Genomic DNA, 12,113 nt, shown 5'->3' on the forward strand with positions numbered 1-12,113 from the left:
TCAAACCAGCAGGAAAGTGAGTGAAATGAGTGAATGAAACATAAAACGTTCATTATATTTACCTGAGGTCATGTTACTGGATATGATGTCCAATATCATGTCCTGTATGTTTCTCTCCATGTTCCCTGTTGTGTTACAGTTAGAGTTTTCCACATTAATGACATTCACACACAAACTCAAATCACATCAAAGCAACAACAAAGTGACTCAGGAGTATAAACATCAACCATTTCATGTGACAAGTATAGTTATAATTCTAAGTATCTAACATTTAGAATCTGACAAACTTTAGATAATTGCAGTTATTTTGTCGGATGTCGACGGTGAAAACTTGGGGAACGAGTTCCAGACGGACAGAGAGTCCAGTCATCAATTAATAGTTGATTAATGTCGGCAGCCCTGCTCCATATAAACAAAACAACAAAACCATTCAAAGTGAAACATGCTGCTTTGTGGACATAATAAGACATTTGAGGACGTCACAATATCAAGGTTTGGAAAACACTGATCAACATCTTCTGACATTCTCTGGATCAAACAACTCATTGATTAATAGTAGAAAATTATTTACTGATTGATTATGAAAAGAATCGTTAGATGCAGCTCAATTAATATTTAAATGCCATCAAATATTGAATAACTTACGTCGAATTCTGCGTCTTGTGAAGATCAGAGCCAGAACCAGAACCAGCAGAAGTAACACACCTATGACAACTGCAGTAATGCTTACGAGAACAACTGTGCTGTGGGAGGACTGAGTATCGTGGGAGGACTTTTTCTCAAAGAGTTTCTCTGAAGAAAAGAGAAAACAAACAGGATGTAAATGTACAGACGACAGCATGAGCAGAACAGTGGTCATAACAACGAGGTAAAGACCAACAACATCATACATGAAGACCTGACATGTGTTTAAGGAGAGTCTCACCTGACACAGTGATGTCATCATCAATCCTGTGGTAAATGTCCTCCTGTTTGACCACGCAGCGGAAGCAGTTGGTCTTGGTCTCCGTCACAGTGACGAGGAGCGTGGTGTCGTAACGGCCTCGTGTCTCAGAGACCAGTGGCTCCTCTGAATTAAGAGAGGTTCCTTCACACGTCTGCCACTCTACACTCGGCTTTGATGAAGAACCTCTGACCACACACTGGAGCTCCACGCCGGCCTCTGTCACGTCAGATATTCCAAGGAATGGCGCCTGAACGGCTCCTACAAACAGCAGGAGAAATGTAATATTCCTGTCGTTATCCATCATCCAGACACGTTGAACCATTTTCTGTGGGTCAGCTCATCAAACTAAAAATAGAAACCCTACATCGCAGAAGTTCAACAGAACTAAAACTGAATTAAAATTACAGGAAACATTGTGTCACTGAATAAGGTAACATGAGCCTGGGTTTTCATGAGGTCACTGACGCAACGATTAATCGATTAAAAATCGATCGCTCAAATTATTATTATTACTACTTTCATCGTCGATTAGTTGGTTTGAGTTTTCAGCTTCTTCACCTTCATCTGACCCGATACAGACGATTTATTTTGGTTTGTGGACAAAAAAATGTATCTTTTTAAAACTCTGGTCAACATTTTCTGACATTGTATGGACCAAGTAACCGAATAATCCAGAAAATAATCAAGAGATTAATCTCTTGATTATAATATAAAACAAATCAATAGTTGCAGCCCTACGTTGTTGTTGTTGTTGTTGTTGTTGTTGTTTCTTTAAGTGATCAACAATATCTTCTGCCCGGTCAATCTTCGTGTGATAAAGAAATGTCACTAAGTTAATCACTCACCTTTTTTAAGTCCAAATCGGTTTTTGTAGACCCGCTCTAAAAGGAAGAAACGAAAATTAATGTTTTTACAGTGAACACTAGCTACACTATCTATTTTTTTGTTAAATATTAATTTGGTAACTGAACTCGTAAAGGGATAAACACATGCCAGAGTAGGGCTGCAACAAATGGTTATTTTCTTGATTAATCGATTAGTTGTTTGGTGAATAGAATGTCAGAAACTGGTGGAATATTTGACAACATCCTCAAAAAAAGTCACAGAGGATCAAAGAAACGTGAAAAGCTGTAAAAAATGAGAACACAATTTTAGTTTTTGATAACTATTGATAAAAATCCATTCATCCATTCACTGTTGCAGCCCAATTCCACACATTGACGAGCACAACACAATCAACACAAGTCACTTTAGTGTCTAAGTAAGAGTGAGTGAGCAGTGTTTGCCGAGTGCAACTTTTAACCAGGTTAGATCACCATGGTAACTTACAGTGCTGACACTAAAGAGTTGACACAATGAGCAAACACTAGGTGGCAGTGGAGACAAACAAAAACAACTTCCTTTTAAAGGGGACATATTATGCAAAATCAACTTTTTAACCATTGTAATACTGATATTTGGGACTCTGGAGGCCCTACCAGTTGCCAAAGTGTGGAAAAAGAATACTCAGTCATGTTTTCGTGGTCCCCCTTAGTGTAAGTATAGGCGATAAAACACTTGATGTTGAATTCCCTGCGCTTATGACGGCAGCATGCGCATTTCACCACGAATGTTACCGCCCCACCAATAAGTTTACTTGGAGAGCTCCACCTTAGCTCCACCTTGTCCCTGCGAGAGTGCAGGCGAGGGAGGAAGAGCGGTATTATGTCAACGCGGAGGGACAAGTGTGCTGTTGGTGGCTGCACAGTGGAGCACAGTGTTTTACAGAGGATTTTATATATGAAGCTAATGTGCCGGATAAAGTCAGCAAACGTGTGTTTGCGCCACCTCGCATCAGACTGTGGCCAGCGGTCGCCGTATTTAGTCAGCGACGTACAAACACACACATTGTTAAGAAAAGGTCACCCAGAGCTCATAACTGACCATTCTGACACGTCCTAATTAAAAATATTTGTTCAGTACGTTCTCCATGACCGGAGCACAGACTCAGTCTGATACAGTCATATACAGCAGCTGTTTATGCAGCTCGCCGCTGACGATCAGCGGTGGCGATCAGCCGTGCTGCCCTCTCTGTTCAGCGGAGCTACACTCTCTGTGTCACCGCTGATCGCCAGCGGCGAGCGGCGATCTGCCTAAACCGCCCGGAGCAGGTCAGCAGTGGTGATCAGCGGTGCTGCACTCTCTGTGAAAATCAGTTAGGGGCATAGGGCCAGCACCGCTGATCGCCAGCTCGCCGGATCACCGGAGCTGGTCAGCGGTGGCGATCAGCAGTGGCGAGGTCCCCGGAGCACAGTCACCAGTCTGATACAGCAACATGCAGTTTATTCAGCTCGCCGTGTGCCACTGGCGATCAGCGGTGCTGTCCCTAAGTGTTTTTAACTGATTTACAGTTGGGCAGTGTTCGGCTCAATCCTTATGTAGGATGTCTCTTCCTGTGACGGCACTCTCGGTGTTTTCTGCGCACGCTGCCATGTTGATATTGTCAGAGAACTAGTGGAGGGAGGGGGAGACGAATAGAGCTGTAAAGCGCTGTAAAGAGGACAAATCAGAAACGCCCTGGAAGAAGTGGGTGTGTGTTTGCCTGTGTCTCATTTGCATATAAAGGGACCATGCACGAACACCGAGCATTCTGAAAGGGGCGGGTTTAGCAGGGTTATTGAACTGCTATGATGCTTCATCCTTATGGTATTTTGACCAAAGCATGTCACTGACATGTTCATTAGGACACCAGGGAACTATTTTAATGGGGGAAATAGGGTATAATATGTCCACTTTAACAGAAGTTATGTCACACATGCTCAGCTAACGGCTTAACTGTGGTTGTTACTCCACCAACTAACAGTGTAACAAGAACGTAAACCTAATGATAATACCGTTTTATATCGTAAAATCAATTCAGTGACATATCGCAATATTTTGTGTGTCTTTGAGAAACCAGGTATCACATTTTGTTTTAACTTTTAACTGAGCATAAAAAAACAATTCATGTTTCAGTCCACTAGATGGCGCCAAGTGCTCACACTCACTCGAGCTGTTGTTGTGTGTGTATATTGCACATACTCAGTATATTGCAACAACCACAACAGCTCCATTATGTTTGTTTTTACCGTTTTTATCAAACTACTCACCGACAATGAGCTGGCTGAAGGCAGAAGAGGAGAGAGACACATGTCAGTGAAACAGAAGGAAAAGGAGGAGCGAGGAGGTGAGAGATGGAACTTTACATGTAGGGACGATGACTGTAAAGGGACAGCGCTGACTTTTAACAACATTAGAGATTAGGGAATCCCAACAATTCACACAATGAGTCACTTTTCAACTTATCCAGTTCCTGCACGGCTCAACTCTACCCGGTTTGTATCGTTTTCTATGACTTCATAGCTCCTCCTCGATGTGGGCGGAGTCATGGCTGCATGAAACTGCCGTGACAATCACACAAACTAGTGACGTGTAAAGCAGTTGTTTTCAGCGTAACTGAATCATTAGAATCAGTCGATTTAAAAGATTTGTTCACAGTGTTGGAGCCATGTCTCGCTTTTATTTGTGAGATCAAAGCTCTGTCCACACACACCTAAAGAATAAAGTGAATATTGCAAACACTGATGCAAAAAGAGGCAGCAGCTGTAGGTTTGTGTTCCTATTCTCACAGTTTATATGGATAAAAACTGTCCTGTGATTCCATCAAATCAAAACCAAGGTAACTCTGGAGATCTTGTCTCAGTCACAGAGGTGTTGGTGATAAACAGCTTAATACTTTTAAAGGTGGACTAAAAAAACGATTTGTGTGTGTGTGTGTTAGTAATATGCACAATAATGTATTCATTTTAATAACCTCACAACCTCAGAGCAGACAGAGCTCTGCGCTTCAGCGGAGAGTCCAGGTTGAGATGGTTTGAGGAGGGACAGTGATTACTGTATAGAAGATTGAGCTGCAGGGCAGGAGGAAAATTTTGAAGGAGGACATGGTGGAACAGAAGATGGACACAAGAAAGAGGACAAGGTGAAGGTGGAGGTGACCTGCTGTGGTGACCCCTGAAGGGAGAAGTCAAAAGACGACGACTCACCGACGATGAGCTCAATCGTGGAGCTTTGGATTCCAGAACTCAAAAGTGGAAATATACAGGTGTAATTCCCCGTGTCTTCAATCCTTGTGTTGTTGAGGATCAAGGATGCGTTTCCATTCTTCAGCTTGTCGTAGAAAAGTGACACTCGTCCTTTGTACTGCTCGTCCTGATTGTCCCGCCTGTCCTCACAGTGCCGGCCTCTGTCGTAGAGGCACACCTCTTCTTTATTTTGGTTCTTCCAGTCTACCACCGTGTTCTCAAGGCTTTCTACAGAAGAACAGTGAAGGACGGCATCTTCCCCCTCTGTGACGTACGTTCTGGAGACACCTGGGTTTGAAAGAAAACATAATATATTTGAATGGTTACATTTGAACAGAGCAATCAGGTAACATTTACATGACACGTCTTTTACTCTCAAGCAGCAGTTAAATCATTTCTAAAAGGTTCAATATTTACTGCTCTGCTATACTGTATGCATCTATAGAAAACTACTGAACACAAATGTTTCTACTTCATTCTATTGACTTTAGCCTGAGAGCTCAACAGTGATGTCAAAAACCAGTGATTCCAATTCCTCCAAGATCATATCATTATGATTATAATTATCATCATTACTGTTAGTGAAGGTCTTTTTATTAAAATAACAATTAGAGGTAGACAGATTAATAGTGTCTCAGATTAATTGGGTCGATGTTTGGCAATTCTTTATAATCGTATTGGCTGATTATTACTTATGTTGATATTCATATATATTTTAGGCAGATGTGTTGATCCTTAAATTGTGAATTTGTAGATCAGGGGTGCCCAAAGTTTGTTTTAAAGAGGGTCAGATTTGATCACGTAAAGATAGCCGGGGGCCAATGGTCCCTTCAGAAGTCCAGCCAGCAGCCATACACTCGTGCGCTTTGAGTCACTATGTAAATCAGTGTTTTTAAAAAGCCGAACGTGGGGCCAGCATTAATGTCGGAGAGTCGCGGCCCTAACTCATGTGGTGCCTTATATAAGATTTTATGTTTTTACAAATACAATTGAAGAGTAATTTATCAATGGTGAGCCTGCTCAGTGCTTTTTGTTGACAAACAAGGCGATAGCTGCATATGTAAGACGGGACAAACCTTCTGCCTTTGTCAACAATACTCGACCTTTTAACGATAAATCTCTCTGAAGCCACTGATTAAGCTTTGTCTTATCACTAATCAAATTAAAGTTTACAGAACATCTTTCCTCCTCATTTTTCATTATAGTTATCCCTAGATAAGTAATCTTATCTTTGATTGGTATATTACAGACCTGGGAGATGTCGCTTTCTTTAAGGGAAAAAGTTCACATTTGTCCAGAAGCTGTGGAAAATAATTCTATTGTTTTGATAGCAATTGGCACTTGGCTGGCATTTTTTTTTAATAATGTAGTATCGTCTGCTAGTTGGGTGAAGATAACTTCTCTTTCTGCGATTGAAATTCCTTTTAAACCACTATTTTTTATATGGGTGGCAAGAAGTTGTGCACATAAAATGAATAAGTAGGGAGAGGCAGGGCAGCCCTGCCGGATGCCCCTTTGCAGGTCAAATCTCGGTGATGTCCCATTCTTTAATCTGATAGAGCTATTGCCTTTGGAGTACATTGTTCTCACAGCTTTACAAAAAAAAAATCACCAAATCCAAATTTCTCAATAGTTTGAAATATGAAGTTATGTTCTACTGTGTCAAAGGCTTTATAGAAGTCCAAGAAAAAGATAAAAATATCATCAGGACATTATATAAATAATCAATTATATCTTAAACAAGCCAAATATTATTTAAAATATGTTTTTCTCATGAATCCTGATTGGACTTCATCAATAATAGGGTCGAAAACACTTTTTAATCGTTTTGCAATTATTGAGGCAAAAATTTTGTAGTCAGTGTTTAGCAATGAAATAGGTCGCCAATTATCAATAAATAGTGGATCCTTTTTGGGTTTGAGGATTAATGTAATTAAGCCTTGGGTAAGTGAGGGAGGTAGAGAACCTTTTTCAACACTTTCAAATATTACTTCAAGTAGAAAGGGAGCTAAATCTTGCGTAAAAGCCTGAAAAAAACTCTGCAGAGAGGCCATCAACTCCGGGAGATTTGTTAGTTTTACAATGTTCAATTGCAAATGTAACTTCCTGCAAGGTTATGGGATCATCGCAGAGTTTCCGATCATCTTGAGAGACTGGTGAGACGATAAGAGAGTTCAAGAATGAATGCTGGCAATATTTCAATTTGTATAAATTTCTATAGAAGTCCGAACAGAAATCGGCTATGCTTTTTGGATTGTCAGTTACAGTATTGTTGATATTAAATTGCTGGATTAAATTAAGCTTCCCATGATATCTTTCTATACCAAAAAAAAAAGAGTTCTGTTCCCCCTCTTCAATCCACCTTTTTCTTGACATTATAAAGGCACCTTTTGCTTTACTGGAGTAAATCTCTCCAAATTGTTCTGAAATTAAAATAAGTCTTTCCTCTTCTGATATATCTGCAGGGTTCCTCTGGTACAAGGAGATTATGTTAGAGACCACCCTTTTTCCAATTTACGATTTTTGGATAAAATACTACCAAAATTCCTGAAATATTGGCCAGTTTTAAATTTTAGGAGTTCCCAGTTGCAACCAAAAGCATCCTCAGACTTTGCTTTGTTCCAAAATTCCACTATTAGTTTTTTTTGTCTGATTTTACCACCTCGTGATGTAAAAGCAACTGTTTAATTTCCAGTGCAGGGGGATAAAGATAGAGACTGCATTATGATCCGTTAATGGGGTTGTGATTATATTAACTGAAATTTTATCAATATTCAAATGATCAGAAACTAACCAATAGTGTAGTCATGAACATCTGGTGGCACTTCTATTACTCCAAGTAAAAGCATTTAAGTTAGGATTGTTAAATCGCTATACATCAATTAGGTTAAATTTTTGTATAAATCATTTTAAGTTCTCATTTACTGCAGTGGAATCACGTGGAGGCCAACAGTCAATGTTGTGATCTAATATCATATTGAAATCCCTATTACTATCCATGAATTTGGAAAGTTATTCAGGGTATTTTGTACATGTTACTCTAATGTTTCAAGTACTATGTCATTCTCATGGTTAGAGTTATAGCCATATATGTTAATAACTATCAAAGTAAAGTTTTCAATGGTTAACCCTTGAAAAATAAAATGACTTGATGTATCACTGACAGATAATAGAATAGTCCCAGGAAAATTATATTTTAGAGTTGCAACACCAGCAGAATGTTCAGATCCATGAGCCTGCCAGAGATCATTACCCCACTGGGATCTCCATAATCTACCATCATCAGATCCATGAGCCTGCCAGAGATCATTACCCCACTGGGATTCATAATCTACCATCATCAGATCCATGAGCCTGCCATAGATAATTACCCCACTGGGATCTCCATAATCTACCATCATCAGATCCATGAGCCTGCCACAGACTGGGATCTAATCTACCATCATCAGATCCATGATCATTACCCCACTGGGATTCCATAATCTACCATCATCAGATCCATGAGCCTGCCACAGACCATTACCCCACTGGGATCTGAATCTCCATCATCAGGATCCATGATCCAGCTCCGCTCACAGATCATTACCCCACTGGGATCTCCATAATCTACCATCATCAGATCCATGAGCCTGCCACAGACCATTACCCCACTGGGGATTCCATAATCTACACATCATCAGATCCATGAGCCTGAGCCACAGATCATTACCCACTGGGATCTCCATAATCTACCATCATCAGATCCATCATCAGACCCACTGAGATCCATGAGCCTGCCACAGACCATTACCCCACTGGGATTCCATAATCTACCATCATCAGATCCATGAGCCTGCCAGACATTACCCCACTGGGATCTCCATAATCTACCATCATCAGATCCATGAGCCTGCCACAGATCATTACCCCACTGGGATTCCATAATCTACCATCATCAGATCCATGAGCTGCAGATCATTACCCACTGCCATCCATGAGCCTGGACCATTACCCACTGGATTCCATAATCACCATCATCAGATCCATGAGCCTGCCACAGATCATTACCCCACTGGGATCTCCATATTACATCATCAGATCCATGAGCCTAATCTGCACCATTACCCCACTGGGATTCCATAATCTACAATCATCAGATCCATGAGCCTCGCCACAGATCATTACCCCACTGGGATCTCCATAATCTACCATCATCAGATCCATGAGCCTGCCACAGATCATTACCCCACTGGGATCTCCATAATCTACCATCATCCGGAACAGAGTGTGACTCTTGAATGAAACAGAAATCAGATTTGTGCTGCTTGGCAAACAAAAACAACGCTTTACTCTTAACAATATTTCTTAACCCCCTGGCATTGAGAGTAATGATAGATAAAGACATACTAACAACAACAAATAGAACAATGAAAAAAGTAAAGTATAGAAAAAACTAGACTTTATCCTTACTGTAAGGAGCTCGGTAGTTTAACTTCAATAAAAAGTACATAGTGAAACAAACAGTATAACTATGGAGATACCTATGTTCTCAGCTGACAAATTAACACATACCACTTAGTTGCTATAAATAAATACAAAATGCTAGCCTCTGGGACATTGCAAAAAACTTGACTGGATGTAATATTGTCTTGTAAACATTCAACTGAGTGTCATTCATGTGCTCAACAGCCCTCAAAAACATAAAAGAAAATGAATGTGTTTCTCAGAACAGATAGAAAAAGAGAAGCACATTGGTTATTATAGCTTAAGGCACATGTTGACCAGTGTGACGTTTACCAATGCCATGTAGCTGGAAACAGTTCAGACCCGTTGGCAAAGGCTCGACCTCCGACGAAGTAAGCAGCCTTCCCTTGTTCAGGGAAGGCTTTTTAGATTCACCTTTTTCTCCATCCTGTTTAGGTTTCGTTTTTCCAACTGATGTAGCGGTGGATGGCTCGTGATTTTCCCTTGATTGTTTCTCAACTTTCACCTGCACATCCTGGGTTTATTGTGCTCTCACAGTTGCTTTGTGCCTCGTGTGAGGTAATTGTGTACAATGAATGTTTATCATATTATTGATTACTGGATACAGTCCTTTGTGTCTATGGTTATAATATTATGTTATATTATTATTCATGGTGTTCTGTACTGATTGATACTTTTATCTTTATTATAGAACCACAGTTCAAATAAATCCACCACTAAACTGGACATCTGCATCCATGTCTTTTAACGGGGAGACACCCCATACACCTTGCTGCTCTATCAACAACCAGTTAATTCCTGGAGAAAGCCCTTATCTCCTTTTTAATATATGTATATATATATATATATATACACATATATATACATACATATATATGTATATATACACATATATACACACACATATATATATATATATATATATATGTATGTATATATATGTATATATATGTATATATGTGTATATATACATATATATGTATATATATATATATATGTGTATATATATATATATATATATATATATATATATATACACATACAGAGTAACCAACTCAATTACTTTTTGGGAGAAGTCATTTGTAACTATAACTAATTACTTTTTTAAAGTAAGATGCCCAACACTGGTGGTAATAGCATGATGCAAAACAAAACTCGTATGTAAAATATGAAATAGTTTACTGCAGGAATCTTTTTTACGGAGCCCCTAAAGGGACATCGAAAAAAACCCAAAAACTAAACGTTTCTCGTGCGCACCAGAAAGTATTGTATGCGCGCGTGATGTCCCCAAGGTGATCAGCCCTGCCTCAGCGGACGCTCGCTGCGTACAGTGCGTGGGGCAGAGCAGCGTTACCTCGGCCTGTCCTGACGAAATGATCCGCTGGCTCAGACATCGCAGTCATTAGATTAAGCCTCATCAAGAGTGTTGATAAATGAACAATAAATAAATAATAATAAATACTTTTAATAAATATGTATATATTATTTTCTCATTTTAAATATTTAACTTAATTTATTAATTTATTTTTATAGAAATATACAGTACTGTTATTATTATTCTGTGCTTTTATTTTGAAGTTGTATGTTCAGTGAAGGTCACCTGAGCCTCTTGGGCCAATGAGAATGTTGATGTGAGTTACGCTGTGCCAATCTCAGCTGACATTCAAAGTCAAAATAAATAAAACATTAATAATATCCAAACTTTCAAACTGTCAGGTCGAAACGTTTACATTAAAAACAAAATAACGGGTCAACAACAAATCTATCGATCACACCAAGCATCTAATGACAGCGATGTCAGCGGATCATTTCATCAGCACAGGCCGAGGTAACGCTGCTCTGCTCCGCGCACTGATCACCTCCGATACCGTCGCTGCCAACTATAAATATGTCATATCTTAATACAGAAACCACATTTTTGGGGGTAAATCTCGCCAGGACCGCCTCTGTGCACGAATCCCAACGCAACGCGAGGCGAGTAGAGCCGGTGGAAATGCGTCTTACGTCATACTCCTACATACTGTCACACAAGTCTCTCACACACACACACACACACGTCATACACACCAGGCTTAAACACCACAGTGGACATATGTGCCTTTAAATCTCTGCAATGTAACCTGCTTTACTGTAAAAAATAATTGACTTAACTTCTCACACGCTGTTTCCTTACCTTTAGTCTCGTCCTGTTGTGTCGCTCCAAAATAACCCAGAGAACAGAAGACAAACACGAGCGTTCTCATCGTTCCGTGCAATGCTAACAGTTCGCGCAAGATAGCTCAAACCAAACCCGACTTCCGACAAAGTGTTCGTCCAGAGTAAGAATGTGCATCAACCCGTCTAACACTCAGCGTGTGAACATGAGTGAGTGAGCACGAGCGAGGGGCGGAGTGGAGACGGGTCCGCCCTCGTGTTTGTTTTTACATGCGTGCGTGCGGGTGAATGAATGGTGGAGACGGCGACCGGAGCACATAGAGAGAGCTTTGGATGTTACTGTGCTATCAGCTAATATATATATATATACATATGTATATATATATATATATATATATATATATATATATATATATATATATATATATATATATATATATATATAT

The 12,113-nt window shown here is 39.8% G+C and overlaps 1 protein-coding gene across 1 annotated transcript; it reads right to left on the reverse strand.

The window, feature by feature from the left end:
• Positions 1-625: 625 nt before the first annotated feature.
• On the reverse strand, positions 626-11,756 carry LOC122767909 (butyrophilin-like protein 3). Its single transcript, XM_044023479.1, has 5 exons — positions 11,687-11,756; positions 5,011-5,337; positions 1,792-1,827; positions 926-1,204; positions 626-792 (listed from the first exon to the last, which is right to left on the reverse strand). Exons 1-5 carry the CDS (start codon positions 11,754-11,756, stop codon positions 626-628), a joined length of 879 nt encoding a protein of 292 aa, XP_043879414.1.
• Between the last annotated feature and the right edge of the window lie 357 nt (positions 11,757-12,113).

Source organism: Solea senegalensis, linkage group LG4, assembly GCF_019176455.1.
Source record: "Solea senegalensis isolate Sse05_10M linkage group LG4, IFAPA_SoseM_1, whole genome shotgun sequence".
Classification (NCBI taxonomy): Eukaryota; Metazoa; Chordata; class Actinopteri; order Pleuronectiformes; family Soleidae; genus Solea; species Solea senegalensis.

Coding starts and splice junctions, on each gene's coding strand:
- LOC122767909 (XM_044023479.1), bottom strand. CDS start 11,756: ATGAGAACGCTCGTGTTTGTCTTCTGTTCTCTGGGTTATTTTGGAGCG. Junction 5,338..11,686: donor ACAACAGGACGAGACTAAAG/GTAAGGAAACAG, acceptor TTTCAAACCCAG/GTGTCTCCAGAACGTACGTC. Junction 1,828..5,010: donor CACGATTGAGCTCATCGTCG/GTGAGTCGTCGT, acceptor TCTTCCTTTTAG/AGCGGGTCTACAAAAACCGA.